General features: G+C 42.9%; 1 protein-coding gene across 1 annotated transcript in view; it reads right to left on the minus strand.

The window, feature by feature from the left end:
- dlgap2a (discs, large homolog-associated protein 2a) overlaps positions 1 to 15,826 on the minus strand; it is a 49,975-nt gene extending 34,149 nt beyond the window's left edge. Inside the window, exons 1-2 of the mRNA XM_084568638.1 lie at positions 14,609 to 15,826; positions 4,532 to 4,746 (exon numbers count right to left, since the gene is read on the minus strand). Of these exons, the coding sequence (XP_084424764.1) occupies positions 4,532 to 4,746; positions 14,609 to 15,688 (1,295 nt within the window). The 5' untranslated portion in view covers positions 15,689 to 15,826. The remainder of the gene's footprint in view (positions 1 to 4,531; positions 4,747 to 14,608) is intronic.
- Positions 15,827 to 27,167: the final 11,341 nt, after the last annotated feature.

Consider the following 27,167-nt stretch of genomic DNA (forward strand, 5'->3'; position numbering starts at 1 on the left):
ACTTCTGTCTGGTATCCAATCTAATTCCATCCCTACAAGCCCGATAAACCGTAATAGCATAAGGGCGCTCATGTCAGGTGGCAATCGCATCTTTGATGGTGCCTATGTGTGGAGTCAGGACAGAATAAAAGATGAAAATAGCCACACTTTGGAAGAAATACTGTGATTTTTAGATGTTCCGTGCAGAGAACCAAATGATGACTGAACCAAATGAGAATTAAAATTGCATAGGACAGGTGTATTATGTAAATGAAATACTCTTAAGGTGAAAGATCTACATCTAAATGAGGGATTTTAACAGTGAGTTAAAAAATGATTCTACAAAAAGACAAAGACAAAGCTTGCTTAATGTCCTAAAAAGATATTTTTTGTTACAAAACAATTGTAAACCAGTTATTTGAAACTACCCATGTTTTAAGCTATAGTTGTTTTCAAATAAATACCGCAATACTAGTTGTATAAAATATAGAATTGTTTGCCTGATGTCTCTGTATCTACTGCTCTCTACTTAGATTGGTAATAAGTCTGTTGTGCCGTTCTTGTCCATATTGAATACGCTATTTAAACATTCACGGTAAAGGTAGGTTCGAAAAAAGTTTGTTAGCAGCATCCGCAAACAGTAGGTGCAAGAACAGTCTGGAAATATCAACCTGCTGTCCAGTCAGTGGATCAGGATTGTAGATGTGGGTGTCTACAGACAAAGGCCCAATGGTACATTATTGGAAGGATATATAGAGACTGCTCTCCAATAAAACCAAGGATGGAAAGGGCACTGCATACTAACGTTAAGACATCATCCCAAAGGTGAAGTATGGTGGAGGCAGCCTCGTGATGTGGAATTGCTTTGCTGTCTCTGGACCTGGACAGTTTGCACTTTGGTAAAATGGATTCTCAGTATTATCAAGGTACAGTATGTTACAGGATAACGTCAGGGTGGCTGTCTGTCAGCTGAAGACCAGTAAAGGCTGCGTGATGCAGTGGGACAACTAAAAAACAAAGCACTGAACTACGTACTAGACAATGACTTCTGAGAACCTCCATCTTCTGGAAGACTAACCTTAAGAGAGATATGGATTTGTAGAGTATCTTTTCGAAAATAAAAGTGTTGACCAAGTTGTGGCGGTAATGGAGTCTTTGTTTCTAAATGACCACATATTTGCCATTTCTGTACCGCTGAGTACATTTATGTCAATACCACTACAAGGTATATCTGCGTTCAGCAAAGGGCAGCTGATATCAACTCAGACATTTTAATTGTGCAGCGCTGCACTAAATCAACTTCAAGAGAAGAGAGAATTCGGAGAACGCCACATTATGGCCTTCTTAGAGCGGGTTCAGGGGAGTATCAGGACTCTTCAGTAATGACACCCTTGGGGACACTCCTGGTGCTTGAAATGAATGCGCCAACAAACCTTCTCCTGCAGACTCAATAACGCCCTCACTGTCAATGGACTCAGAGGCAGGCCACACAGCCTGATCCATGCTGGTCAATACCTTGCTTTCAGCAGAGCCCAGCAGACTCTGGGTCTAACCACTGAGAGAGCCATTATTCAGAGGGGCCTTGGAGTACAATAACTGCAACTGATAGCCCTTCCTGCTGTTGCATCCTCATAAATCATTCACTGTTTACACTTATTCAGAATGGATAGCGATGCAAGATGTGAAAAAAAAAGTAGCACACCTTATTGTGCTGCCTCATACGTCACATCATTATCCTCTCTGGCAGATGTCATTTTGATCCTCTATGATCATGATCCATAACATTCGATTTGTCATTATACATCTCCTGGGATGAATATCTGGCTTATTATGTAAGCATAAAAGGGAACTATTTGACAGTACAAGCTGGTTTCTGGTTTTCTGCTGCCCTGCTTCCCTCTCATCCTGCAGAGAGACGTCAGAAAGTGTCTGCCACCATTAGTCCTGTTTGTGCGTGTTTTCACAAGGGTCAGGTTAACAGTGGAGATGCGTATTAGCCTATTCTGCGGGTGTTGCCCACTGCGGTTTGCATGCTTCCAGGGAAAAGGGTATCCTGTACAAGAGTGTAGCAATTTAAAAACCTCTGCTGAATAGAAATGAACACGGGGTCAGCAGCCTGAGAAGAGAAAGACTAGAATATATCAATACGAGTGAGGGAATCATCAGCATTTGACAGTATCTGCTCTCTCACTGTGACTCGCATTACATACCGCAGCTACATGTCTGTCACAGGCCACACTCTGCACTTAGATGAGAAACAACGCTGTCTTTTCATAATGTCTCCAATTTAAGTCCGATTATTTGCCTTTAGGCTTGTGCAGACCAGAAGCTGAGCAGACAAGCAGTGTGATTTATGCAGGAATTGCAGCAATCCTGTGAGGAGTGTTTCTCTCTGAGTGAAACACACTGCATGGAGGAGAAATGTAAAAGGATACACTTTGCTTCAGCAGCAGTAGCAACAGCCAAATGCTTTGGACATCCAGTATACATCAATTCATCAGTCTTTGTCCCTCACTCCCTGTCTCATTTGAAAAGCATAAATTGTATTATATAATCCTATTTATTTGAGATATAAGTCAGAATATGATGCTTTTCTTTAACATTAGAAATTCCTGTTTATTATATCACAACACAGAAATGACCGTCTCTGAGTCTGACTTTGAAGGAAACAACTAATTTTCCAAGAGCAAGGATTAACTGAAATGTTTCCAACTCCAAATCATTCAATATTTACGCAACCCTGGATATTTATAATATTTTTAATATATTTTTGATGTGAACAATAATTAATATTGATAGTTTTGATATGACACCTTTCGCACTATGATTTTTCTCTCTGGTGAAGGTTATGTAGCAGTTGCCAACAACTTTATTTCATCATCGACGCAAAGGAGTGGATGAGGCTCTGAATTTAATTAATGGAACAGAAATCAGTTAATAAATTCTTAAATGAAGTCCGCAACAAGTTCTATCCAAATTTTGCTCTTAAATCAAAGTCTCTCTCATAATCAGACTGTGGTCAACTGTGCAGCCCTTCCAGCAAAACTTAAGACAACATCTCACTGTCTAAAAGAGAAGTTGTGCTATTTAAGGTGAGCCCACAGGCCTTAGACGGAGACCCCCGAAACACTCAACACAAACCTTGGCTGGTAAATGCACTCAACATACAAGAAGAGAGGCAGATAAAAACATCCATTGTTGTGAAAGAGCAGGTCGCAGATATCTTTTAAATTGTCACATTATTAAAATAAACCCGTGAATCTCGGCTGTAATTACTGTTTTCACATTCTGCTACGAACAAAGGGGAACAAGTTCCTAGAAGAGGGAGTGAAAGTGAATTCGCTTTCTCATAATCTCACCTTTTAAAAAGTACTCGTCTACTGCCTCAGACAATGGAATAAATTGTTATCTGAACTGCTACAACAATACAATTCATAATCAGGCAGTCAACATTTGAATCGTTTCATTTATGGATTCATAATTGAACAGTAAACCCCTACAAAGAAGGGACAAATAAGGGACAGAAAATACATTTTAACAATGTGTGCGTCATGTTATGAACATCTTTTGGTCTTTACCCAGAACTGTATTTAAGTGGGTGGAAAATGAATGAAATAAAGATGGTGGAAAGATGTGAGGTACCACAAATGTTGAGGCAAGTAGAGAGCAGAAAAAAGAAAAATATCATGACAAAGAACAGTGTAAAGGCGCAAAAGTATTTTTTTATGGATCTGAGTACTCAGTTATCTAATTTCATTCTAATAGGTTTTAAATGCCATAATCATAGTAACTCTTCTTGAATCTCCCCATAACATATTAGATGGTGTTCTGTTTCCTATGACATTGTCTTCAGCTCGTCTCATCATGTAATCTTCTTATGAGAGTTTTCTTCCGCCCTTCAGTTACAAAACAAAAACCTTCCGTCTCCTCACCATTTAATAGGACACATCCCAGAAGAATGTGCTCAAGACGTTTTTAGAGCTGATATGAATACTCAGAAAGGAAGTATAGTGAGTACATGGTTCAGCTATCGAGGGCTCGACACTGATGTAATGGTGGGGCCAAACATGAAACATGAAAACATTGCGAGAGTGAATGTCCATGCGCCAACGCCAATATTACATTTGTCAAATAACAGAGGAGACAACTTAAGCTCTTAAAAAGCACAATCTCAAAATACGAACACATTAAAAATACATTGCAAAAACAATAAAAGCATCTTAGTACATTGAGTTAATTAAATTTGACCAACTTACTTTATTTGAGAGTATCTTGAGAGTAACAATCTCAGTGACCCCAGGTGGGATCCCTGGGGAATCCCTCAAAGGAGACACTGAGATGAATAGACTTTTTTTTTTCAAACAAACCCAAAACTGACAGATAATATAATCACATAATTACCATACACATGGTTATGTACAAGAAATAAAATGGGATTAAGAGTTCTTAAGATGGATATTGCTTGAGTTGTGCCAACACCGTCAAACTGAAGGCAAAAAAAAAATGCCAAACTGAGAGAACGACTTAAAGCTTTACACAGAATGCATCATACCTCTGGGAGTCCAGCAAGTCCCTGGGTCTGATGATTGCCTTGACCAGGGCGTCTGGCCGCACCGACTTCTGAGGCGATGTCTTGGGGCTCGAGTCGGACTCTCCGCTCTCCTCGTCCCCCATGGCTTTAACGTAGCTGCTGCTCCGCATCCGACGACAAGGGATCTCGTCATCCTTCCCGCCGCCAGGATAACCCCCCCACTCGTCCTGGGGCACCTGGTTGGTAGGGATAGAGACAAAGACATGGATAATGTTGGGTTTATAGAGGTACTGCATGCGATGAAACTGTGTTTGGGCACTTTTTGAGCAGTGCAACAAGCTACAAATGAAATGTTGATTTATTATTACCTTATTAAGATTAACAGTTATTGCTTTGCATATCAGATATTCTGGTATCGTGATGGCATATTACTCTTTTGCATTGTACTGCATTGTACATCAACATTAAGCATGGGTAAAAGGCCAGAACAACACACACTGCACAGTTCATTATTTTCCCACCTCTGCATTCCTACAATGCAAAATCAAAATGAATGAGCTGTCAAGAACTTGCCAAACACAAAGGTGGCCATATATATGTTAACCCCATGAATTCCTCTATATAGTGGAAGGGTAGCTGCACATTTATGTCTAATGTCTAAGTTTCTTTCACAGGCAACTTTAGCTGCAACTGCACAAAAAAAAGGCACACACTCTAACGTCATAGCCATAACTCCTGGCTACATGTCAACGCTACACATGAGCTTTCGAAATATCTGCACACTAGAAGGCGTTTTCCAAAGCCTGCATTGAGTTCATGGTAAATGGTAAATGGCCTTGCTTTTATATAGCGCCTTTCTACCTATTGGTACTCAAAGCGCTTTACAGTCACAGACGCCTCTACCCATTCGCTCACACAAGCACACCCACACACACATTAACACACTAGTACCATGCACTGTGAGCAACTGGGGGTTCAGTGTCTTGCTCAAGGACACTACGGCATGTGGCACATTCCGGGGATCAACTGCTAACCCCCCGGTTCGTGGACAACCCGCTCTACCTACCGAACCACAGCTGCCCCAAGTTCAGCGACTTAACACTGTGTGTGCGGATAAAAAGGCTAAAACACATAGCAAAAGCTGTGTTTTTAAAAAAAATACCTGTATCCAGTACATGCAGACAAAGCCTTAGAGGCCCATGTACATCTAAATGTAGCAATAGCATAAAAACACAGAACATTTCCCAGTGACGAAGCAACATGCCGTTTGACAGACACTTAAATTGAACCCCCTACCTCTGGCACATTTAATTCCACCCAGTATGAGACACAGAACCATTTTCTTAATGAGTCAACACACATTAAAGCCTTCACACCGCTTCCACAGCTGCTCGGTATTTTGGCCTTTCTATAGTTTGGCCAGGTTACAAACTGCTTAAAACCCTTGAGTGAAATGCTGCTGTAAATTTGGCTCGGTGGTTAATCATAATTACTGGCGGAAGACACCTTTGTAACTAGAGAGAAGGAGGTATCTCTGCTCATCCTGTCTTAGCTGTGGCATGTGTAAACCTGCCATCAAAACAAGCCAGACAGGGAACACTTTTCCTCCACTTGTTAAACTGGGTTATTGAGTATCCAGGCGTCAGCGTCGCCATTATCACATTCAGAGTCAGAACAGGGTGTCTCACTTGCACTCGCTTCCTCTCTTTACCACTTTTGGAGTGAATATATCGCAATGAAACAAGTGACATCAAGGCGGTCTTAAATGTTGAATGTGGAGTGAGCAGGAAGACAAACGGAGCATCTTTGCATACAGGTAACACAGTGCTGAGTGGAGGTTAATTCACTTTAATAACCATTTTGTTTTAAGCCAGAGTCTAATATACATCGTGTGGAACTGAATCATAATCATGCGGCACAGTTAAAAAATAGGTCCTATTATGGTACATGCCATTACACAGACACAATATTAATATACAACTCTAATGGGTTTCTGAATTGAACATGGTGGTGTAGCTTATTAAAATATGCTGAACAGTGAAGACAGGAAGGGAAAAGGCTTTAACATAGGTTTAACTTCACTCATGTAATGAACTTGTGATAATTATTCACAAACTCAATGCTCAGTTACACACCCTTTCTCTATTACAAAAGTGCAAACCTCTCTTGTATTTTCTATTTCAGCAAAGCTTTCACATGGGCGACAGTCTGCTCTCATAAAATATGACATTGCCATTAAATGTGAGACTTCACTGCTGCCGTAACAATCACTCATTTTAACGTCCTGACAGGGAGATCAGCCCAAGAGCAGCACAAATCCATTCTTCTTTAAAGTTTATTAAGTTAAATCTGACTCCTGTCGATATTTCTTTGACCTTATGGTAAGTAAGTGACCTTACAGTGTTGCAGTCAAGAAGTCTCCCCCGAACCACTATTGATAATTTAAATATTGGATAAATGTAACATTATAGCCTACTGGTCGTGCTACTTATGTGTTTTCCTCTACCAATCGGTGATTGACTCACTATTCACAGGTTCACAGTGAACTGGGTGACTGTCTGTGGCAAATGTCAGGATGAGATAGGCCACATCCAAATGTCACTAATGCATCAGGCACATGACATTAATGCAAATGCAATCTACTGGAAAAACTGGAATCGGAATGTGATTATTACTCAAAGGGAAAATAAAACAACCATTTCTAAGGTGCAAAGGAAAAGTATGGAAACAATCAGATTTATGGTGACGCATTCAAACAAAATACTGAATTTGAAAGAGAACAAAAAGAAAAATAACGTCTTCTCAAAAGCGAAACTAATAACTTGATACCAATAATTTGTTTAGTCATGTAAATTATAAGGCTTCTACTTTTAAAAACAAGCGCTTTTCCCTCACTCCATGCTAACTTCCCAACAGAGGCTGATTTTGGATTCTGTCTGATTAACAACGAGAGGGTTGTGATACAGCCACATCTGATCAATTATTCAAGATGTTTGAATTTGACACTTGTTAGAACAGCGGGTGTGGAGGAATGGGAATTAATGCTGGGATATTTATGACATTAAAGCCATTTCTCCAGAGTATATTTACAGCGCACGGATGTCTTTTGTGCAAGTAACACATTACAGTCTAGGTCTGTGTTTGTAGTAATAGCCAATTAACCAATTGGGACGGACAAAAAAGTCTGGCAGGACAAACGAGAGAGCTGGCAGCGAAACTGCAAATGCATGAATGAGGGCAAAAGTCTGATGATCCAGAAAGGAGAAAGGCGTGATTTAGGAAAATTACATTTAGGATGTGCTTGCCTGGCCTACACTGAATTCTTATTAGAATATGAGTCCGGTAACATGCTACTGGTGTTTTCATGGGATTAGGCAGGAATTAAAGGGAATATTGTTCTTGAACACTTAGCATGGTACCATGATCTATGGATTACAGAAAAAAAATACCTCTGCTCGCAACTGGATAGTCTCTTTGTAGCCATTTTGTTATAAACCATTGACAGTATAAAGATGGACAGCGGAACTGAACCCCAAAAATAAAGCCAAAGCAAGTAGAGCTCCCCCTGGTGACCGGCTACAGTATAGGTCATAAGCTCCACCTCCTCCATGTTAGTGGATGGGATTTGGGCCAAACTAAAACTGTAAAATACACGTCAAATAATTTTTTTTTTTAAGGAATGGTTTCTGTCATTTTAGGTAGTTAATATAATGCTGATGCATGTTCAAGTCTGGATAAGTTTTGTTTTAGCTAGTTATTTGATGCTACAATATCAATATGGCGACTACCAGTTACCATGCCAACTTCTCCGTAAACAATCCCATGGGACCGTGAGAGTTGTAAAAAAATAAATAAAATAATAAGTATAGTGTAATCCAACATTTCTTTGTAACTGGTGGAGGTAGAAAAGAGCATAGTATTAAATCAACGAAAACGTGAGTCCGGCAGGGGTGTGGTCGGGTCATCGATATCGCGGCTCCACGTGGCTCCACTCTGGGACTACCCAGACTGACTCCAAACTCACAAAATGGCGCTGCGCATATCCCCAGGAAAATAGCATTAGTTTGGCCTATGCAAGGATGTGACGACGCATTGTCCATTTTTATACAGTCTATGTTAAAAACCAGTTCTCAACTCAACAGCGCACAGATTTCATTGTCCAAGCAGATCTTCATCAGGAGCATAATCAACTCCCAACAGAGCTCCTCCAGATCAACTTTCCCCAATAGAAATGCTGTGGGCAAGATAAGATCAGCCTGGCTTCCAGGCTAAGGCTTTGGTGTTACAATATGAAAAATAATAACAGTATATGTAGGAAAAAATGACACAACAGAAGTCCAGCACAAAAAGACACAAATAAGAATACATGAATGACAACAAACAACAAAATAGACGAGAGACAGCATAAGCCCACTGTGATGCTTTCGATCTATCTGCACTACAAACTGAGACGCGGATATGAGCGCATGCTCAAACACACACCGGTGAAAGTCATTCATCTCCCCTCCACAGACAGGCATACACCATCTACCAAATGGAGTCGATGGGTTAATTAAGTCTTGGAGGGGTTTGATATTTTTAGACGTCTAATTAATGAACGGAACGCCTGAGGACAGCCGCAAGCTGCGGTGAGATATGTTTAATTTGGATTTGCTGATAAACTGGATGGATTGTAGAGTGTCTCCCTGTGAAGATGGGCGACACTGAATTTGTAGTGACTGCAGTGAAAACACATAAGGTGTCTGAGTATTCTTAGGGAGACTGAAATATATGTGCCTTAATTCTGTCCTGAACAATCATGAGACCTCTTTCCGTGGCGATGACCTAAAGCCCTGTGTGAATATGAGCCGAGGGTTGGTGAGAAGTTTTGTATTTAAAGTTCCGTTCTCACAATAACAGACCTTTTACCAACTTTAATTAACTACACTGTGCTTAATAGAGAAGAGGCATGTCTTGGAGAAAATTGTTATATATTTCACATGGTATAATGAGGGTTTTCTCGATGCCCAGTGGAGTACAGGTCTCGGTGTATGCCCAAGCTGTTCTGGCATTTCAGGGTTCCCCATAAATAACCTTGGTGTAATAATTTACTCACCAGCCTTTCATAGCAGGATTGTGCAGGCATTGGCATATTAGCTGTGTGTGTCTACCTTTAATTTCAGTACTTTGATCTGTGGCTCACTAGGAGGCCACGGGGAATGCAGTGTATAAATGCGCGTGTGTGTTGTTTTCATTCGGTTGTGGAGGCTGAACTTTTGAGAAATGCCAACGTTAAGGGGCCATGTTGTCCTTCTGGGGACATTTTTCTGAGCCACACAACTTCTATGTGGGTTAAAACCACTGATAAAGCCACCATCGTCATACAGTCTATGGTTAAAACCTGTTAATCTTGGTTTAAGGGTTAGGGTTGGGCACTAAGTTGCGGTGGAGGGGTTAGGGTAAGGGGCTAGGGAATGCTTTATGTCAATGGGAAGTCCTTCCAAACATAGAAACACAAGTTTGTGTGTGTGTGTGTGTGCGTGTGTGTGTGTGCTCAGTGGTGAAGCTAGGCAGACATCAGCCAATGCGCCCGCAGTGCAGCAGTGCATTTCATTGATTAACTCTGCGGCTCTATCTATACACCCACCAAGAAACATAAGTCACTGCTATTAAGTAAAGAAATAGAGTGAGAGACAGACAGGGACAGAGGAGGTATGGGAGGGATATATTGTAGGAATATGGGGAAAGTGTTGAAAGACAGAGGAAGGAAGAGACGGGGTTCGAGAGCTCTTTAAGTTCCAATCATTGGTAATCCCACCCACCGGCCTTCAGCCCCTCATTTCCTCCAGCCAGATTGCATGGACACGCTGGGTGTGTTGGAACAGGTGCTTTTTTCTTTTTTTTCTCCTCTATCTCTCGCTCTCTCTGTCTGAACGCCCACTGCACACCCACCTCTTTTTTCCTCCCGTCTTCATCTTTCACAAATACACACCCACACGCGCAACATTTACAAGTCTGTATGGTAATCTTGTCTTCACGTCGTTTATTTACCGACACTTTATGCCATCAGATGTTAGCATGAAAGCGTCAACAGAAACGCTCGATAATAGAGGGAAAAAGAAACTCGCGCACTAAGAGGTGTCTGTGAGTTGCTGTCTGTCTTCCACAATCTTATCCTTTTGATTCTAATGGTGTTGCTCTGTGTAATACCAATGAGAGACTAATGGTGTATTCGGTTTACCGGAAAACAAACAAACAAAAAAAACAAACAACTGGCTACAAGTCATTTTCAATGGAAGCCAGTGATATGAAACTACGGATTGATGGCAGACGCTTGTTGCTGCATGACGGACACTGGCAAAGCATTTACTGACAAGTAATGTTACTGACCACTTCTGGCAAGGCTCATTCATTCATTCATCTTCTGTAACTGCTTGTCCTGTGAAGGGTCGGGGGGGGGGGGGGGGTTGGAGCCTATCCCAGCTGCCACTGGGCGAGAGGCGGGGTACACACTGGACAGCTCGCCAGTCTATAGCAGGGCTAACGCAGAATGACAGACGCTCACTTGCACACCAATCAACCTAACGAGCATGTCTTTGGACAGTGGGAGAGAATGTAATGTGTTGCTGAAAATCCTGAGCCATCTGACAAGACTGACTGACAAGAGCTGTTCAAACCATGATATAAAATTAAGCATTAGAGTAAACAGACTTCAAGTGCCAGAAATAGCATCTGAGATTACACTTTTTAGGTTTAGTTTAAAATTCAAGTCCTAGGCTGGAATAAACTGTAGGTATAATATATTACGTGTTAATGTAATGAATAATTACAACTATTGAAACCTCGAAGAATTAGGACGCTATAGTCGGCCATCATTATTGATCTGGCATGGGAGAGGAACATGACTGACTATTAAATAGTCACAGAATGACAACCTACTTGTTGAATGAAAAGAAGTCTGACATAATGAAACACAAACACGAGCAGATGCTTGCCACCACTGTGATAACCACAAAGTCACACTGTCGCCTCAGGGTAACCGAGATGGATAACATTTAGCTACAAACTACTGTCTGATCCTGGGGTTCCTGAGACAAAAACTCACTAAGAAGGAGTTCATGGCCTGATTGCTATCTGGAAACTAACGAAACTGTTAGAGGACCCCTGTGTTGGTGTGTGTGTGTGTGTGTGTGTGTGTGTGTGTGTGTAGGTGTATCTTGCTATAGCTTTCCGTCACAGTGTCAGTTTTGTTTCTGCTGCTTTGCACTTCCCTTTTGTGTTTTAATCAGCAGCCTTTCTGCCTCTCAAGCTCCACCTTTGGCAAGCCAACATGGCAATTAATTGGCTTATTAAATCCCTCCGCAATGCCCTATCAGCAAAACTATCAAAGACTAATCCTCCCTTTGTACTGCACTACTGTATGCAGCGACAGATCAGGCCTGAGTTTGCCCGAGCAGCAGACTTAATCAGGGCTGAGAGCTGTCAGTAAGACAAAGTTATTGGCTAAGTCATGTGCCGTGCACAAGCGAGAGGATGCATGGGCTGCAGCTCTCACTGCAGACCAGATTCATGAGAAATCCCACACGCCTATTGCATGTGCATATTAGGTGAGTCTGTCATCATTTGTGCATACGTGTCACAATCGCCTCCTTTCATTAAAAGTTAATCTCATGAAGGAATAACAACACGCGTGTGTCTTGGGGAGGGCAAGTAGGGTCTAATGACAGGGAGTGATGGCTAATGCCAGGTCTGAATCCCCAACATTTGTCATTTCGGAGAAAGAGCAGCGAATATTAATCCATCTCTGTCTTCCCTAATGCCTTGTTCATTGATCTCATATACACACATGACACTCACACTCACAAAGACTCACAGAGACCCGCTGCGTGCACCCACATCAACATGGCAGTAGGACAACTTTTTTGTTTGCCGTCTCATACTTTTACAACACGTCAGAAGTTTTTTTTTTCACTCTGTCATCAACCAAGGACAGAACAAGGTGACTAGCATATCATCAAACCATCTGCTGTGTGATAAAAAGAAAGAAACACCTCCCCGCATACACTCACACATAAACAGACAGTCAGTCCACACTCTCTCCCTGGATGCAGTTTATGTCGTTACAGTGCAGACAGTTGTGGATAATCCCAATTCGGCAGCAGCAGGAAATGAATACCTCTCAGTGTGACCCCACAGTGTGCGCAGAGTATCATCCCTCACTATTGGGCCTAACTGTCTGCCTGACTGCCCCTGGTTATGAGCAACAACTGTAGCCATGGGGAGCAAAAACAGCCTGTGCGTTGTTTCCTTCCCCCCCCCCTGCATCCACTGAAGCATAAACCTCACCAGTGTGCATCTCCAACTTTTTCTCCACCTCTGCTTCAATATATCTTCTCTGAAAGGTCCCTGAGAGGGCATTGATTCTCCTCCGGGGAGGGGAGATGTGTCACACCCTGTACGGACTGAATTGATAACGCTGGGCTAAATATAGCCCTGCGGCAGGAAGCAGGAGAGGAGGTTATTTTTAGAAGTGTTTATAGTGCCGCGACTTGGACACTACCTCAGCTGAATGAACAAACGGCAGGAAGGGGTGTGGGCACCAAACACTTTAACTTTCTCATTGGGAGATTACTGCACTTATTGGAATTGTAAAAAAAAAAAAAAGAAAAAAAGAAAAAAAATTGAGTGGATGAATGCACTGTCTGACCAATTCAAAAATGATGGCTAGTTATGTTTAAAAATACGCTTGTCAGAATTTTCTAAAATAAAAAATACTGTTGATGTGGACCGAGTGCTTTCTTTGGCTCAGTCGGCCGACGTGAGAAATGTATTGGCTTTCCATTTACAACAGTCTGTAATCTATACGACACACTCTCTGCTTAGAGTCTCCCAGTGCTCTTTCCTAGTGCGCTAAAGTGCCCACTTTATTTTGGCTTCAGGCGTCACTTGACACGATGCTATCAGGTATCACATTGTTTTATACTTGCAGTGGTATCATAACAGAATCTATTTTTACCCACTTGGATTTGCAATTTGGGATTCATAAGCACGCTTTCTTATTTTGTATACCCTCCAGCGTGCAGATAAAGCCTGTGCAACACTTCTGTGAATGGTGCTGACTCACTCTGAATTGATCCCCCCGGTGCTATGGGGTCTCCCACAGAGCCGATCATGGGCCTGAGCTAAGTGCTAACCCTTTACCGAACTGAAATCTATGGAATGTTGGAGCAAACAACACGGGGAAAATCAACATTGATCCCCGGCCTTTCATTCTCATGTGGCCAAATCTTCCCCACTGCTGCAGATCATTTACAGACTTAATTGATTTGTCCCGCTGTTCTAGTCCTTTCTACTGCCAGACACATGCTGAGCCATAGGACAGGTTTGCATTGTACTAGCAACTTTTCTTCCTTTTCTAGTGACGCACGGTGTCTCTTGAAAAAGAATGATCTGTTGTTGCACGGCGGGCTTAGGTTTTGGACTGTTAAAGGTTCTTATGAAGCTTACATTCTTGCAGTTGTCCGCTCAGATGCTATAGTGACTATCTATGTCCCTGGTTTAGACCTTGCATTAACTTCCGTCCTTGGGAATCCAGTCACAACTGACCAGCGTAATGTGTAGGTGTGAACATCCCCAGGACGCTTTTGAGAGAACCGATCTTTGCTTTTGTAGCTTTTGTCCATATTTGTCTACATACTTTTGGTAGCGTGAACACACAATGCGTCCCGAGTCACATTAAATACCTCCCACACAACAGGGGTGCTCTTGCGTCAGCAGCGTTTTGCCTCATTCATTCATTCAAAAAAAACAAAAAACACACACACACAAGCACTATTATAAATGATCACCAGAAAAGAAAAAAGTCCTGTAAGTGATGTCTGGTCAGTGGTAATAACAGCCTCCATGTAGTCCTTAGTTGTTAACTAACTAAATGTCAGGGTGGAGACCAGTAAATATTAACTAAACATAGGATGCACACACAAAAAAAAGTTCAGAACCATAAACAGCAATGGAGATCCATTAAAGACGGTCAAAATATTATAGTGCACCCCAAATGATGGCAGTGTTTATTTGCAGGTATAACTGAACTCAGACTGAAAGATAACAAGCCAAGCTCACCTGTAGGTAGTGACAGGGCCTGAGGTTGGGCTTGAGGTCAGTGGGCGTCATGGGCTTCTCCAGGTTGAGTGAGGACTTCCTGTAGGCCTCCTTGGCTTGGCTGACTGTTAGTGTTGACCAGGAGCTCCTTTTCATGAACTTGCCCTCCGGCGCCATGCTAATACTCTCACAGGCTGAGCACTTGACATCGTTGTTGCTCTTGGAGGTCTTTAGCGACAGGTCCCCTCCCAGGTGGCCGTGCATCGAGTCGGGGTAACAGTGGCTGATGTGGTCCACGTGATGCCGTGACATGACGCTTGGCGTTCTGTACGTGCTGTCGCTGTCAAGGTTGTCGTCTGAACTCCACCAACCTCCTGAGCGCTGCTTGCCGCTGCTGTCGGATTTGCGGTCTTTGCTCTTGCTGCGTTTGCTGTGTTTGTGGTGGCCTTGGTGGTGGTGATGGTGGTGGTGTGAGCCGTCCCTGTGTGAGTCGCCCTTGGTGCCGTTCATCTTAGAGGAACCTTCCAGGGAGTGCGACTTTGTAAAGAGCTTCTGTACCGAGTGGACTAAGTGGCGTATACGCCCAGGGCTTTCATTTCGCTGCTCTGTGGTTGTGGTTGTGGTGGAGGTGCGTTGGTACTGCAATGTGTGAAAACCATCCCGGTGCAGCGGCATCTGTTTTTCAAATTGGTCCAGGAGGTTTGCTGGGATTCGGTTCATTTTGCCGCTCCCACCATGCGAGGATGAGCCACCGTCGTCTCGGGATTCCCTGCCGCCAGAAGTGTTTCCACCGCTGTCCCGCGTAGCGCTACCATAGTGCATGCGAGGGAAAGTGCTACTAGAGATGGAGTGGTCAGTGGCCGACATTGACACCGGCATCACCATGCACTCGGAGTGAATGGAACTCCGTGGGGAGCAACGATGGTGACCCTCAAGGGGGCAGCTCTCAGTGGGGCTGAGGAGGTAGGAGGGGGGCCGTGAGTCACCATGGTGGAGGTGGTGGTCCAGGGAATGGTCACATTCAGCCAGGCCGCATGTGTGGGCTGAGGTGGGGGAGGTGAGCTGGAGGTGGGTAGGGCGGCCGCCGGAGAGACCCTTCATGTTCCTGGGTGGAGGGGAGTAGCTGTCCTCATCGAAGTACTGCGAGGGCGACCATGAATACTGTTGGTCTAAAAGCAAGAAACATAGAGAGAGAATATTACATCACGCAGAAAGCATTTTCCCGGAAAAAAGAAATGCATTTCACACAAAATAAAAAGCCTAGTAGCAAATTACATACAAGCCGGTCATTATCCACCATTCCCTCACTCTCCACATCCACTTCAACTACAGGGTGCACACGGAAAAAAAAAAAACTCAAAAAGCCGCTCATCTGAAATGTGAAAGTGAATTCCACAGACGGAATCTCAGCCCTCTTATTTTCCCCTACTATTGAGGTGATGTGTGATGGCATACTGCCTGGAGATGAGGGAAAAAAGAAGAGAATGAAAGAATGAGAACGGTAGGCGACAGGTAGAAGCCCGCATTGCCATTTATCCAATGCAAAGTGAAATAATAGCCTATCACTCCATGGTGCTGGTGTCATCCGTCAAATCCCTGAGGAGCGTGCTGTGAAGTGCACAGCCAGATAGGAGTCCTTGGGAGGCGATCACCAAATGCACCCTCCCACTTTCTATCTGTTGGGCATGTTGTCTTAGATTAATTCTATGTGGTCGGCCACCAAGGACAAACACCCTAGCTTTCTATTCCAATATATTTAACTTAATCAAAGGAAAGCTTTGCTTTATCTTTATGCCTCACCACTGTCTCCTCACACTCTAATTACAATGTCCTCCGTTTGAATCGTGTCAGGACGACGTGGGTTAAAATTCCACCTGTAAGCAGAGCGTTGAATTATGAATGACCCCATAAATAATTGCACCTCTGGCTCAATGTGACTTTATTTAAGAAACAATGTGTGAAAGAGATTCTGTATGCAATTTGAAAGTCTTAATAGCAATACTATTTTTATCTTACAAGGGATTCCACTAGCTAATGAATGCTATTAAGTTATACATCTTATAATTAGTTTTAAAGTAGGCGGCATCTTAGAAGGACATTTGCTATGTGAGTTAGCTTTATTTCCGGTGAGTTAGACATTTTCTCATTACCTGGTAGTCAATAAGAAGCTTAATAAGGCACTGGAAAAGTTTACCAAGGTCATTTCTCAAACTGATCTTCACATTGTATTGTGAAATATGAAACAAACAAATAAATAATCATATCCAAGCTCACTTGCCTGCTAGTGATAAGCCTCATAAAGCCATGCACTTTCACTCTCACTGTAACCCCATGAAATGTCAAATATCACTAAATTAGTGATATTTGATCATCTTGTGTTGCTGCTGTTCCTCAACATTATAGCCACACTGTTTTAACTCCTCCTGGATGAAAACATCTAAGAAATTTATAATAAGGGATGGTATTTGTCTGGTCTTCTTTCCTGTCCATAAAAATCAGAAAGTGTAGTTTAAGAATTGCCCACATGCCTCATATTGGTAAATGTTAATATCTGTTTGCATTAACAGTGTTATTCTTTTAAAGTATTGTGAATATATGAGCATCCTTAGTTTGGGATGCACATATAAGTGCAGAAAGGCTTACAAGCACATCTAAAAACCTCCCAAATCGAAGGCACACTCTATTTATTTCACACCATTCACACTTAGTACTCAGAACATCAAGGACATCGTTCCTCTAAAATACTGACGCGTTCTGCCAAATGTACCATCCTTGAAATAAACATTTACAGACCTTCACTGTGATCTTTTTAAAAATACGAAAAAGCGTAGAGGCGGTGCCGAAGTCTCTAAACTCAAGACCAAACCTCTTCAGGGTAATTTTAAGTGTGGAGGTCGCATAGTTTACTAAATCATAAAAAAGTCATTTTAACTAGACAGTCAGTCCATTAAACCGAACCATTAAACGCAAGGATTTCATTACCTGCAAAACCAAACATTTTATTGATATGGTACTGACTCATGTGGTTTGACATGTTGACTTTTAAAGAGAGCGTGACTTAACAGTTCCAAAAATTTCACCAATGATACCGATTTCTGATGACTCTGCAGTTGTATAAGCAGTGGACAGGACGAGGAGTAAGAAGGGCTGGTGGACAGATTTGTGGGGTGGGCTGGAAGGAATCACCTGCTGCTTAGCGTGGACAAGACCAAAGAGATGGTAGAAGGGAACAGCTCCTCTGCCCCTCAGCATCCTTGGTAGGGATGTGGAGGTGGTGGAGCATTACAAATACCTGAGAGTGACCATCGTCAACAGACTGAACTGGAGGACCGACAGTACAGCTGTGTACAAGAAGGGCTGCAGCAGACTCTATTTCCTGAGGACGCTGAGGTCCTTCAATGTGTGGAGCAAGATGCTGGAGATCTTTTACCAGTCTGTTGTGGCCAGCAACAGACTAGTTGCACCTTTTTCTGTTGTGGTCTGCTGGGGGAACAGCATTGCAGCCAGTGACGCCAACGGACTGAACAAACTGATCAGGAAGGCTGTCTCCGTCATTGGCTGCAGTCAGGAAACTTTTGAAGTGATGATAGAGAGGAGGACACTAAATAAACTGTTATCGACCATGGATAACCCTGAACACCCTCTCCACCACACGATAGACAACGGAGCACCTTCTCCAGAAGGTGATGGTGTCTATACACAGTGAGTATCTATACACACTCTGACATCTATTGCAATTAAATCAATTGTTGTACTGGAGATATTTTTGCCCGACTGGCATTTAGGTAAATGTATGTATGATTTAAACACATTTAATTAAAAATGCGTGTTTTATGATGACCCCAATGAAGGCCACCAGCCTACGCATCTTATCATGACAGAATTGGCTGGAGTTTTAACCTCCAACAGGAAACGTTCAGTGAGAAAACTCCAAGGCAAGAGGCTATGACTTGATTGCCTTGCACACTACAACACATCTGAATTCTCACCAGATTCACAAAGTCAAGAATCATCATCAGCTGACATGCATAGCTTGCTAGCTACACACTGACTGCTTGCTAGGTTTCTCTAGACCCCTGAAGACTCCAGATTCCTGTGTTCCCTCCATTAGATCATGGTTCATTGATAGTAGACGTGGTAGACACATCCAATCATCTCCCCAGTATGGGAAGGTGTCTGACCTTCCCATACTGTCTCCAAGAAAGACTTTTCACATGGTTCTGTGTAACTAAGCATCAGATTAGATCAGCCACTGGATGCACCTGGATGACTAGTGCAATGTAACTGCTGCTTCCACATTCACACGCTACTGTAAAAATAATAAAAGTTACACAGCTGGAACTGTGTGTGCTCTGTCGAATTCCTCTGGGTTCTGTCACTACATGCAGATGTTATCTCTGTGTTTACCGAAGATTCTCCTCTTGATTATTTTGTCAATAGCTCTGAGGAAGTCACACATCCACAGATCAAAAATCCTGTGCGAGATCACGAGAAAGGCTTGGCGTGCTGTTGGTGCATTGTGACTGAGGCTGGATGTTCCTTTTCATCTTTCAAATTGGACAAAATTTATTCCTTTCTAACTTATTTTTTAATGAGGTCTAAGATCTCGGCCCCTGAGGTGCAGCCGTGCTCTTCTCTCGCTGTCATCCTCCATCTGTCGAGATGAAAACAAATTCTCGTTGTTTACCAGTCCTGCACGAGGATGCCTCCCTGGCAGCATGCTATAAAATTAATCCAGGCTTCTCTAGGCATGCATGAGGGGGAAAAAGATAGGACATTTTCCCTAAGGATGGACTGCTTTTCTAAGGCTGTACATAACTAAGCAGATTATGCTCAGATGTATTACTACTAGAGCATGTGCTTCAATAGGCCAAATCAGGTGAACTTGCTTGGCCGCAGTCAGTCCGGTTCACTACTTGCTAGTAATTGCAGCAGAAGGGAGACGGCGCATTATTGATTGATGTGATGCCATCTTTGCCTGAAGTTATGTCACTATCTTACTCCAAGGCCTTTCTCTGACGGCCGACTATTCCTTGAGGTATCTCAGTGAGCTGCGCCAAATAAATGATCTACTCGCAGTTATGGCGCTTCCTGGGATTATACGACAGATGACAGACTCATAGGGGTCTCTAGCTGTCTTTCCTCCTTTTCACCATTTCCAATGTGGATGTAGAATTTAAGGAACAAGAAAAGGGTTGAATCACAATTCAACAAAGGTTATTTAATATTTACTCGAGCCGGACTGGGGGAAAGCAGCTCCTCCAGTGAGCGTGCATCCTCCTGGCAAGTGCTCAGCAAACAAGGAGACAAGTATCAGTGACATCTGTGGACAGGGAGAGGGCTTGTTGTTTTTACACTGATCCCGACACCTGCCACCACATTATCGGCTTCCTGGCAAGGGTACCAATTGCTTAGACGGACGGCTAAGACTGAAGGTGAATTTAGAAACCTAATGGTAATTTGAATTCAGCACATCATGCAGCAGGAATTTTCTTTGAATGTCAGGCCATCACGCCTTTAAGTGTTGAGGGAGAGATGCCGATAAAATATCTCTAAGAGGGGAAAACGCAGCAATCCAGATGCCATCTTTAGGTTGTTCAGTTCACTCTGGTTTTTCTCTGCCATCTCCCGGCACCCAATTTCATGACCCTATAACTTTATTAAGAAGAATTATCAAGTGCTGTCAGTTTTGTTCATATCTGCACACGCAATCCAGACTCTACATAGAATTTGAAATCATCTCAACACAACCCACAGTTCAGTTCACAGCTGCTCTAAGTCTGCACAGGTAGGCAGGCTAGCTAACTTTGCTGTAGCTCTGCCAGGTACGGGGCACGTTTCAGATCGTTGAGTGACTTTTGTGAAAACATTTTCCTTACAAAGACACTAAAAACCATCTACCAATCAAATACTGACATGCATACCATAGCTTGCTAGCTAAACACTGACTGCTTGCTGGCTTTCCAAGACTCCTCAAGACTGCGGATTGCTTTGTTTCCTCCCATGCCTCCTGCAGCATCACACGTTTAATTTGATCTGACAGTGGAAAGTAGCCCATAGTAGATGGTGGTAGACTAATCAAGTGTTTTTTGAAAGTGTCTGAACATCCCAACCTGTTTCCAAGAGAGACTTTGCACATGGTTCTGAGTGGCTGACTATCGCATTACATCAGCCACCGGATTCACCTGAATGACTAGCGCAATGAAATGTCTGCTCCTACATTCCCACGCTACAGTAAAAGCTTCACTCGTGAATAAAAGTTATCTGTGTGCACTCTGTTTAAATTCCTCTGGGTTCTGTCACTACATGCAGACGTTATCTCTGTGTTTACTGAAGATTCTCCTCTTGATTATTTTGTCAATAGCTCTGAGAAAGTCACATATCCGGTGTTCAGAAATCATGTGCGAGATCACGAGAAAGGCTTGGTGTGCTGTTAGCGCGTGGTGACTAAAGCTGGATGTTCCTTTTCATCTTTCAAATTGGATAAAACCTATTCCTTTCAAATGTTCCCTAATGAGGTCTAAGATATTTCTAGGTAGGCGGGCCAGTTGACTTTTGAATGAAGTAGCTGTCTAAATTTGCTGTTTTCTAAATGTCATGGGAAGGCAGTGTTCCTAAAGCAGCTGCAGATTCAAGCACTGTTTGTTGGACTAAATGGTTTTGATTTTATCTGCTAGTCACCAGGATAGTGGCTATTCCTTTTACAAAACCTGCAGAACAAAACACGACACGGTGGGAAAAAATGACCTGAGACAATATCAGTTCCTGGTATCCCAAGCAGGCCACGGACGCACATTTATTTGCTCACTACAACACATCCCTATTCTGAAAACTACACGATGGCAAATGTGTGATAAGCAGCGTCTCCCCAATAAACCAGTCCCATTCAACATAACACGTGCACGTTCTGAATCCCACTATATCTGACCTAACGCCATAGCCAACACCGAGCTGTATAATGTTGTCAAAGCCCCATGAGCTCAACTGTGATAAACACTCCTAACACCTGACTGGAGCAGAGCAGGGATAGGGAAACAGAGTCAGAGGAAGAGGCTCATTTATTAAGGGCTTCTGTTTTGTGCCATCACCCGGCCCGCACGCGCAGACTTGTGAGTAAAGGTCGTTTTGCTCCTCTTAACACATTAGCATTTAAATAGCATTATATCTGCAGTGAGTATCAGTGACAGCTCCCACTCTTCCACTGGCTCAGACCCTAACTGGAGCTGAAAACAAAGTTAAAAGATAATAAAGCGCTGCACTAGACTGAGAGATCAGAGGCATGCGACCTTCAGACTTGGCAGTGGTTAGCATCGTGGCTAGCCGCGGCGCTATTTAAAACGGGATTAGGATAAAAGCGGCTGTGAATACACGTCACAAAGTTGAGTTGAGCAACACATCAGAGACGGTCTTTAATGTTTTGCATCAGCGTAAGACTCATGTCATTTTCTACGTTGCCCGGCATCAAACGGCTTTAGCAATGTGGTTGCTTACTGTTTTACCATTAAATACGTGTCAGCGCAACAGTGAAGGAGAAGAGGAAATTCTTTGAGAGGTGGATTTTGAACATTGTATTTGTGGTGCATACAAGACTAAAACAGCTTCCATCTGACATCAAGTTCATTCAAGTCATGCATGCGTTCAAATTCAAAAATTCAATCATGTACAAGAAATGTCAAAGACAGGAAAAACCTGCATAGCATTTAATGAGCAGGACTAAAAATTGTTTGAAACAGCCTTGTCAAGCTGCATCCCGTCTAACTGGCCAGGCTAAAGTTATACCCCTTATTTTCTGGGCAAAACAAATCGATACAGCAGCTTTCTTATCCGTCTCCCAAAGGTTAAATGCATTCTCCCCAGAATTCTGGCCTTTCTTTAGAAAATCAAAGAAAAGGGGAATTGTGTCTCCAACCATCGGGGCAAATAGGCGATGGCCTGAGCTATTAGATTTGAGAGGAAGCCGGAGGACAAAGAGGCAAAATAGCCGGTCCGTCACCTTTGCAAGTCTTTTTTCATACCCGGCCTCGGTCAAAATAAGGACCTGGTTCACGTGTTTGGCAGATATCCTGCTCACTTGTCCGTCCGAGTGACAGCACAGGACTATCCATGCCTGCATTTCTAGTGTGTCATGTGAGGTGAGCCTGAGATGCATTATTTTTGTTGCTAATGCAATATTCAGCTAACTGAGCTCTTTCAAAGTGACACATCAATTGGGAGGAAATCACTTGTCACTGCTATTTCTCGTCGTAGACCATCTGTCTCTGGCCGAGCGTGACAGCTATAATGCCAGTTCCTTTTATGATCACCGCTGTGACTGACACCTAATGCTGAGACATGAGATCAAGAGTGCGCGCCGCGTTACTGTGTGCTGAGCCAGCGCTGCACGTGTCACATGCTGGACATGCATGTTCGCATGGTCGCTCGCACAAATAAATCCGACTGGGACTTTATGTCGGTGCGATTAGAGGGGTCAGTGTCACACGAATCCATACCATAACAATGATTTATACTATTACACAGACCAGCGGTTCACTCACACAGACGCTACTTTAAGTCGATACAGTAAACATAATAAACACAAGCACAGCTCAGCTACTAATCACAGTCGATAGACAAAACCGCTGTATCACAGTTTATGTAGCTTTTGTTTTGGAAACCTCCGACCAAATGTTCCAATTGCATATAAGTCTTGGTGCACTTCCATATATTACAGAACATAAGCTAGAGTTGCACACAGTGAGAAAAAAATCTATCTTTAACTGGGATTTGTGGCCAATATCATCAACCATTATCTTGGAAAATTAAGATACTGAAATAAACGTCAGCGACCAGTAGTGAGCATGAACCCAACCACAACCCAAAACCCAAACGGTTTTGGAGACTGGCAGAGATTCAGTTTGAAGGGCTTTATTCAGAAAGCTGACAAAGATGAAGAGACAGAGACAACTAAAGAAACTGCCCTGACCATCCCCTTTTTATGGTCAGTCTTTCCTTCTATTCTAAACCTAAAAAAAAAAACACATTTCCAAATTTATTAGTGAATTTTTCAGTACTTCCAACTCTGCACATTTTCTGAAAAACATATATTTTTTAAGTTCGTATCATTGTAAGTAAAACATGTTACAGAAACACACTTTAATTTGATCTATATTTCTGTATTAGCCGGTTTACGCAAAGTGCACTTTCTTAATTCCTTTCCGGTACCTTTTAACCTGTCACACTGTATCTTATGGGATTTCTCACAATGCGTCCGCTAAATGAATGTAACCTTATAACAGCAAATATATATATGTAATAAGTTGATAGCCTGGAAGGAAGCTAGAAATTATCTGGTTGAACAAAGAAAGTTGGTCTGCAGTCGCTCTGTCGGGTTGTTGATTATGACATAGCAAAGATCTGCCTGGCCAATCACATCTTTTGGACAGGCTTTATGTAGCGGCGGACGGAAGAACAATGTAGTTATACATGTCCTCTGAGTGCCGCTGAGTTGATTTAGTGTGAAACAAAATGGCCCCGTAATGAAATTCAAATGGTGTTTTACCACAAAAAGTTGCAGTATTCAAAAGCAATCTTCCTGTGCCTTAACCCCTCACTATCAACGCAAAATCTACCTAAAATACCTATCCAAGGCATGTAATCAAATAGTAAAACCTGTTCTTGACCCATCTGGATACACATTTAGGTCTCTTTTGAAAGGTAACACACTAACACTTTAACTCCTACTGGCACTGAGGAACAGAAGTTTGAACAGACGGAAATCAAATGTTTTTATTTCCATCTGAATATTTTTTTGTAAACAGATGCCGGCAAATGAGTATAGCATCTGCATTTTAGCTTTACAAGGGTGTCTGGCATGCGTACACTCGTACACACTGGAGTTGGGTAAACAGTGGGGTGTATGCAACAGATTTCCCTACTATGGGCAGTGTAATCACAAGTTAGGACTTTGGAGAAGATTGAGACGTTAAACAGTAATACATTTAAACTGAAAGGAGGATAAACTTGCCATTGTGTGTTTTTGTAACCTTTTGTGCTCTTAAAATGTTATGCAACTATATAATCACACAACAGGTTAAGGTTAGGGAAGAAATTCTGTTTTCACCACAAACTAATAAAATATTCCTGGCAAGAAACAGCAACAACATGGATGTTTGGCTCGTCCCACTGTATTTTCTAGTTGTTGCAGTTGCACCAAGCTGCACAGGTTTAGGCCTACACAGCTGAGAGTCCTGTCAGCATGTGAGAAATGGCAGTGAGAGAGTCCTCCGCAGCAATCAGAGCCTGCACCCCACTATCTTTCTCCCAGCAGGATGGAGGTTTGCCTGAGAGCATGGAGGAATAGATTAGAGCAAAGAGAAGCTTGAGGAGGGAAGTGTGTATTGTCTACTGGGCTTCTGTAAACAACCGTAACGACTAAGTGAAGACAGTTGGTTTGTCGCTGTATGCTTTGAGAGAGTGTGGGGAGATAACAGGTACAAGACACGGTGAAACGATACTGAGAGGGAACAGGAGCCATACTGGCAGATATGCATATTCTTGTAAGCCGCCGAAAGAGCTCCGCACACAAGTCCATCAGCCTAATCTCTCCAGAAATGATTGGGCTATTGGCAGGCTGTCCCAACAAACGTAAAATGGCAATTTCTCTTTTCTAACACCCAATTTCACCTACAGCACAGCGAGCTGAATGCATGCGCAGTATTTAGCTGCGGAGAGATTATGGTGGCCAGATAAGGAGAAGCTGCTGAATGCCTGAATACTTATCGTGAACCCGCTAATGATGAAGCGAGTTATCAGTGCTGCGCTCAGCGCTCTTCCTCGGCTGCCTTTTTCTCTCTGCCAATCAAAGCGGGGACAGAACGACAGACGACATAGTGTCAGGATCAGCGTGCTTTGTTCAGCCTGGAATCACTATACTTGAAGGTCTTTGTGCTTCCGAGGGTCCTGGTTCCTCTTTTGTATCTGGACTGGAACACAACTGATGCTTACACTGAAAACATAAAGCACATCTCACATCCTGCTGTGGTAACTCCATCCCACACAGCACCACGACACCAGCAGCAGCTATGGTGTCAAATCGTCTGGCTATCTTTGTATAATTTCTTATTCAAGCAGCGATCTCCTCAATCTAAATCTATTCAAAGCCCCCTCTTCATTTACAACAGCCACGCGAATGGACTCGGAGTCCAACAATGCCCCCCACGCAAACTCTTGCCAAGTGTGGTGGATTGCATGGGTTTGCATTTACATGGTGGAATCATAAATCCAGCGCAGCTATCCAGCTATGAATAAATCATGCTGAATGTGAAATTCTGCCACAGGAAAAGCCCTGCGAGTGTGTGTGAGAGAGGCAGCGAGAGAGTAAGACACATCTTATGTAACAGCCAGGACTGCATTCCCAGGCAACTTGTTAGAGGAAGCCTCTGAACTGCTGTTGCTGTAGCAACACGCTCTGAAGTTCCCATCCTTTGCTGTCTTTGCAGCCACAGAGGAGTTGGGGAGGAAAACAGAGATAATTTGATATTGTCACACTGTTTATTTGCAGGGATGACACAAAAAATAAACGTGACACAGACGCCTATTTAAAATCAATAAGTGTATCGGGTGTTCTTAATGCTCGAGTCAGCAGTAGCTCATGTTTCCTGACAAATGAGAGTGTCCAAACCAGGCCCGAGCCCTCAGAGACGATGCCTTTCACCGAACTGATTTCAAATACACGACAGGGTCTCCAGAGCCCCGCAGGCAACCACACTCCTCAGCCTGGAGAAGACAATTGAAATCCTTTCCCCTCTAATGTAATTTTCCTCTCTACAGAACACAGCAACCCTGCGAGTGGAGGGTGGGGGCTGACCGTAATGACTTTTTGGAGATGGGAGTGATACCGACAGTCCAGTACAGATCATTGTCTCTCACTTGCCTTTTTGCTTCAAAGTCAGGCAGAACATCAGAGGCACAAAGTCAATCAGCGTGCCAAATAATCTGCTGCGATGTTAATTTGGACGAGATCAGATCAGATCGGGAAAGTATACTGACAACATTTGAAAGGGTGCTGCTGATAGATAATTAATTATCCTGTAGATGATGTGTATGTTTGTGGGAGAACTGAATTCCCCCACAAGCCCTCGAGCATCCAAGTGCTCCTCTGGATGGGAGAAGGTTTCATGTCGCTCAGGGGGGTCGAGGTGAACCTGGACACATCTGACAGTAAAATGTAATTAGTGTAAGTGCCTGTCCCGGTGTTTTACTGGCCTAATTTCACAGCACTGAAATGAAAGAAGAGCTATTGACAGTGCCCCGGGTGCACTCTGAACGCATCATACAAAAACTATTTGCTGGGAAATGGCAGAGACGCCAAACAGCAGAAATAGCCACTCCATGGTGGTGTAATGATAACCTTGTTTGGGGATGTGCTGCAAAGAGCTGCCACTATTATCACCGATGTGACTGCATGCACTGTTAATGCCAATGGAGCATTCTTCTGTGACCTATTGATATAGCTTGATAAATGTTAAAAACTCAAGTATACACGTATAACTCATCGATACAGATCAGGTTTCTCTTAAGCAGCTTAGGTGCGTTCACAACT

This window comes from Chelon labrosus (genome assembly GCF_963514085.1).
Source record: "Chelon labrosus genome assembly, chromosome: 20".
Taxonomy (NCBI): Eukaryota; Metazoa; Chordata; class Actinopteri; order Mugiliformes; family Mugilidae; genus Chelon; species Chelon labrosus.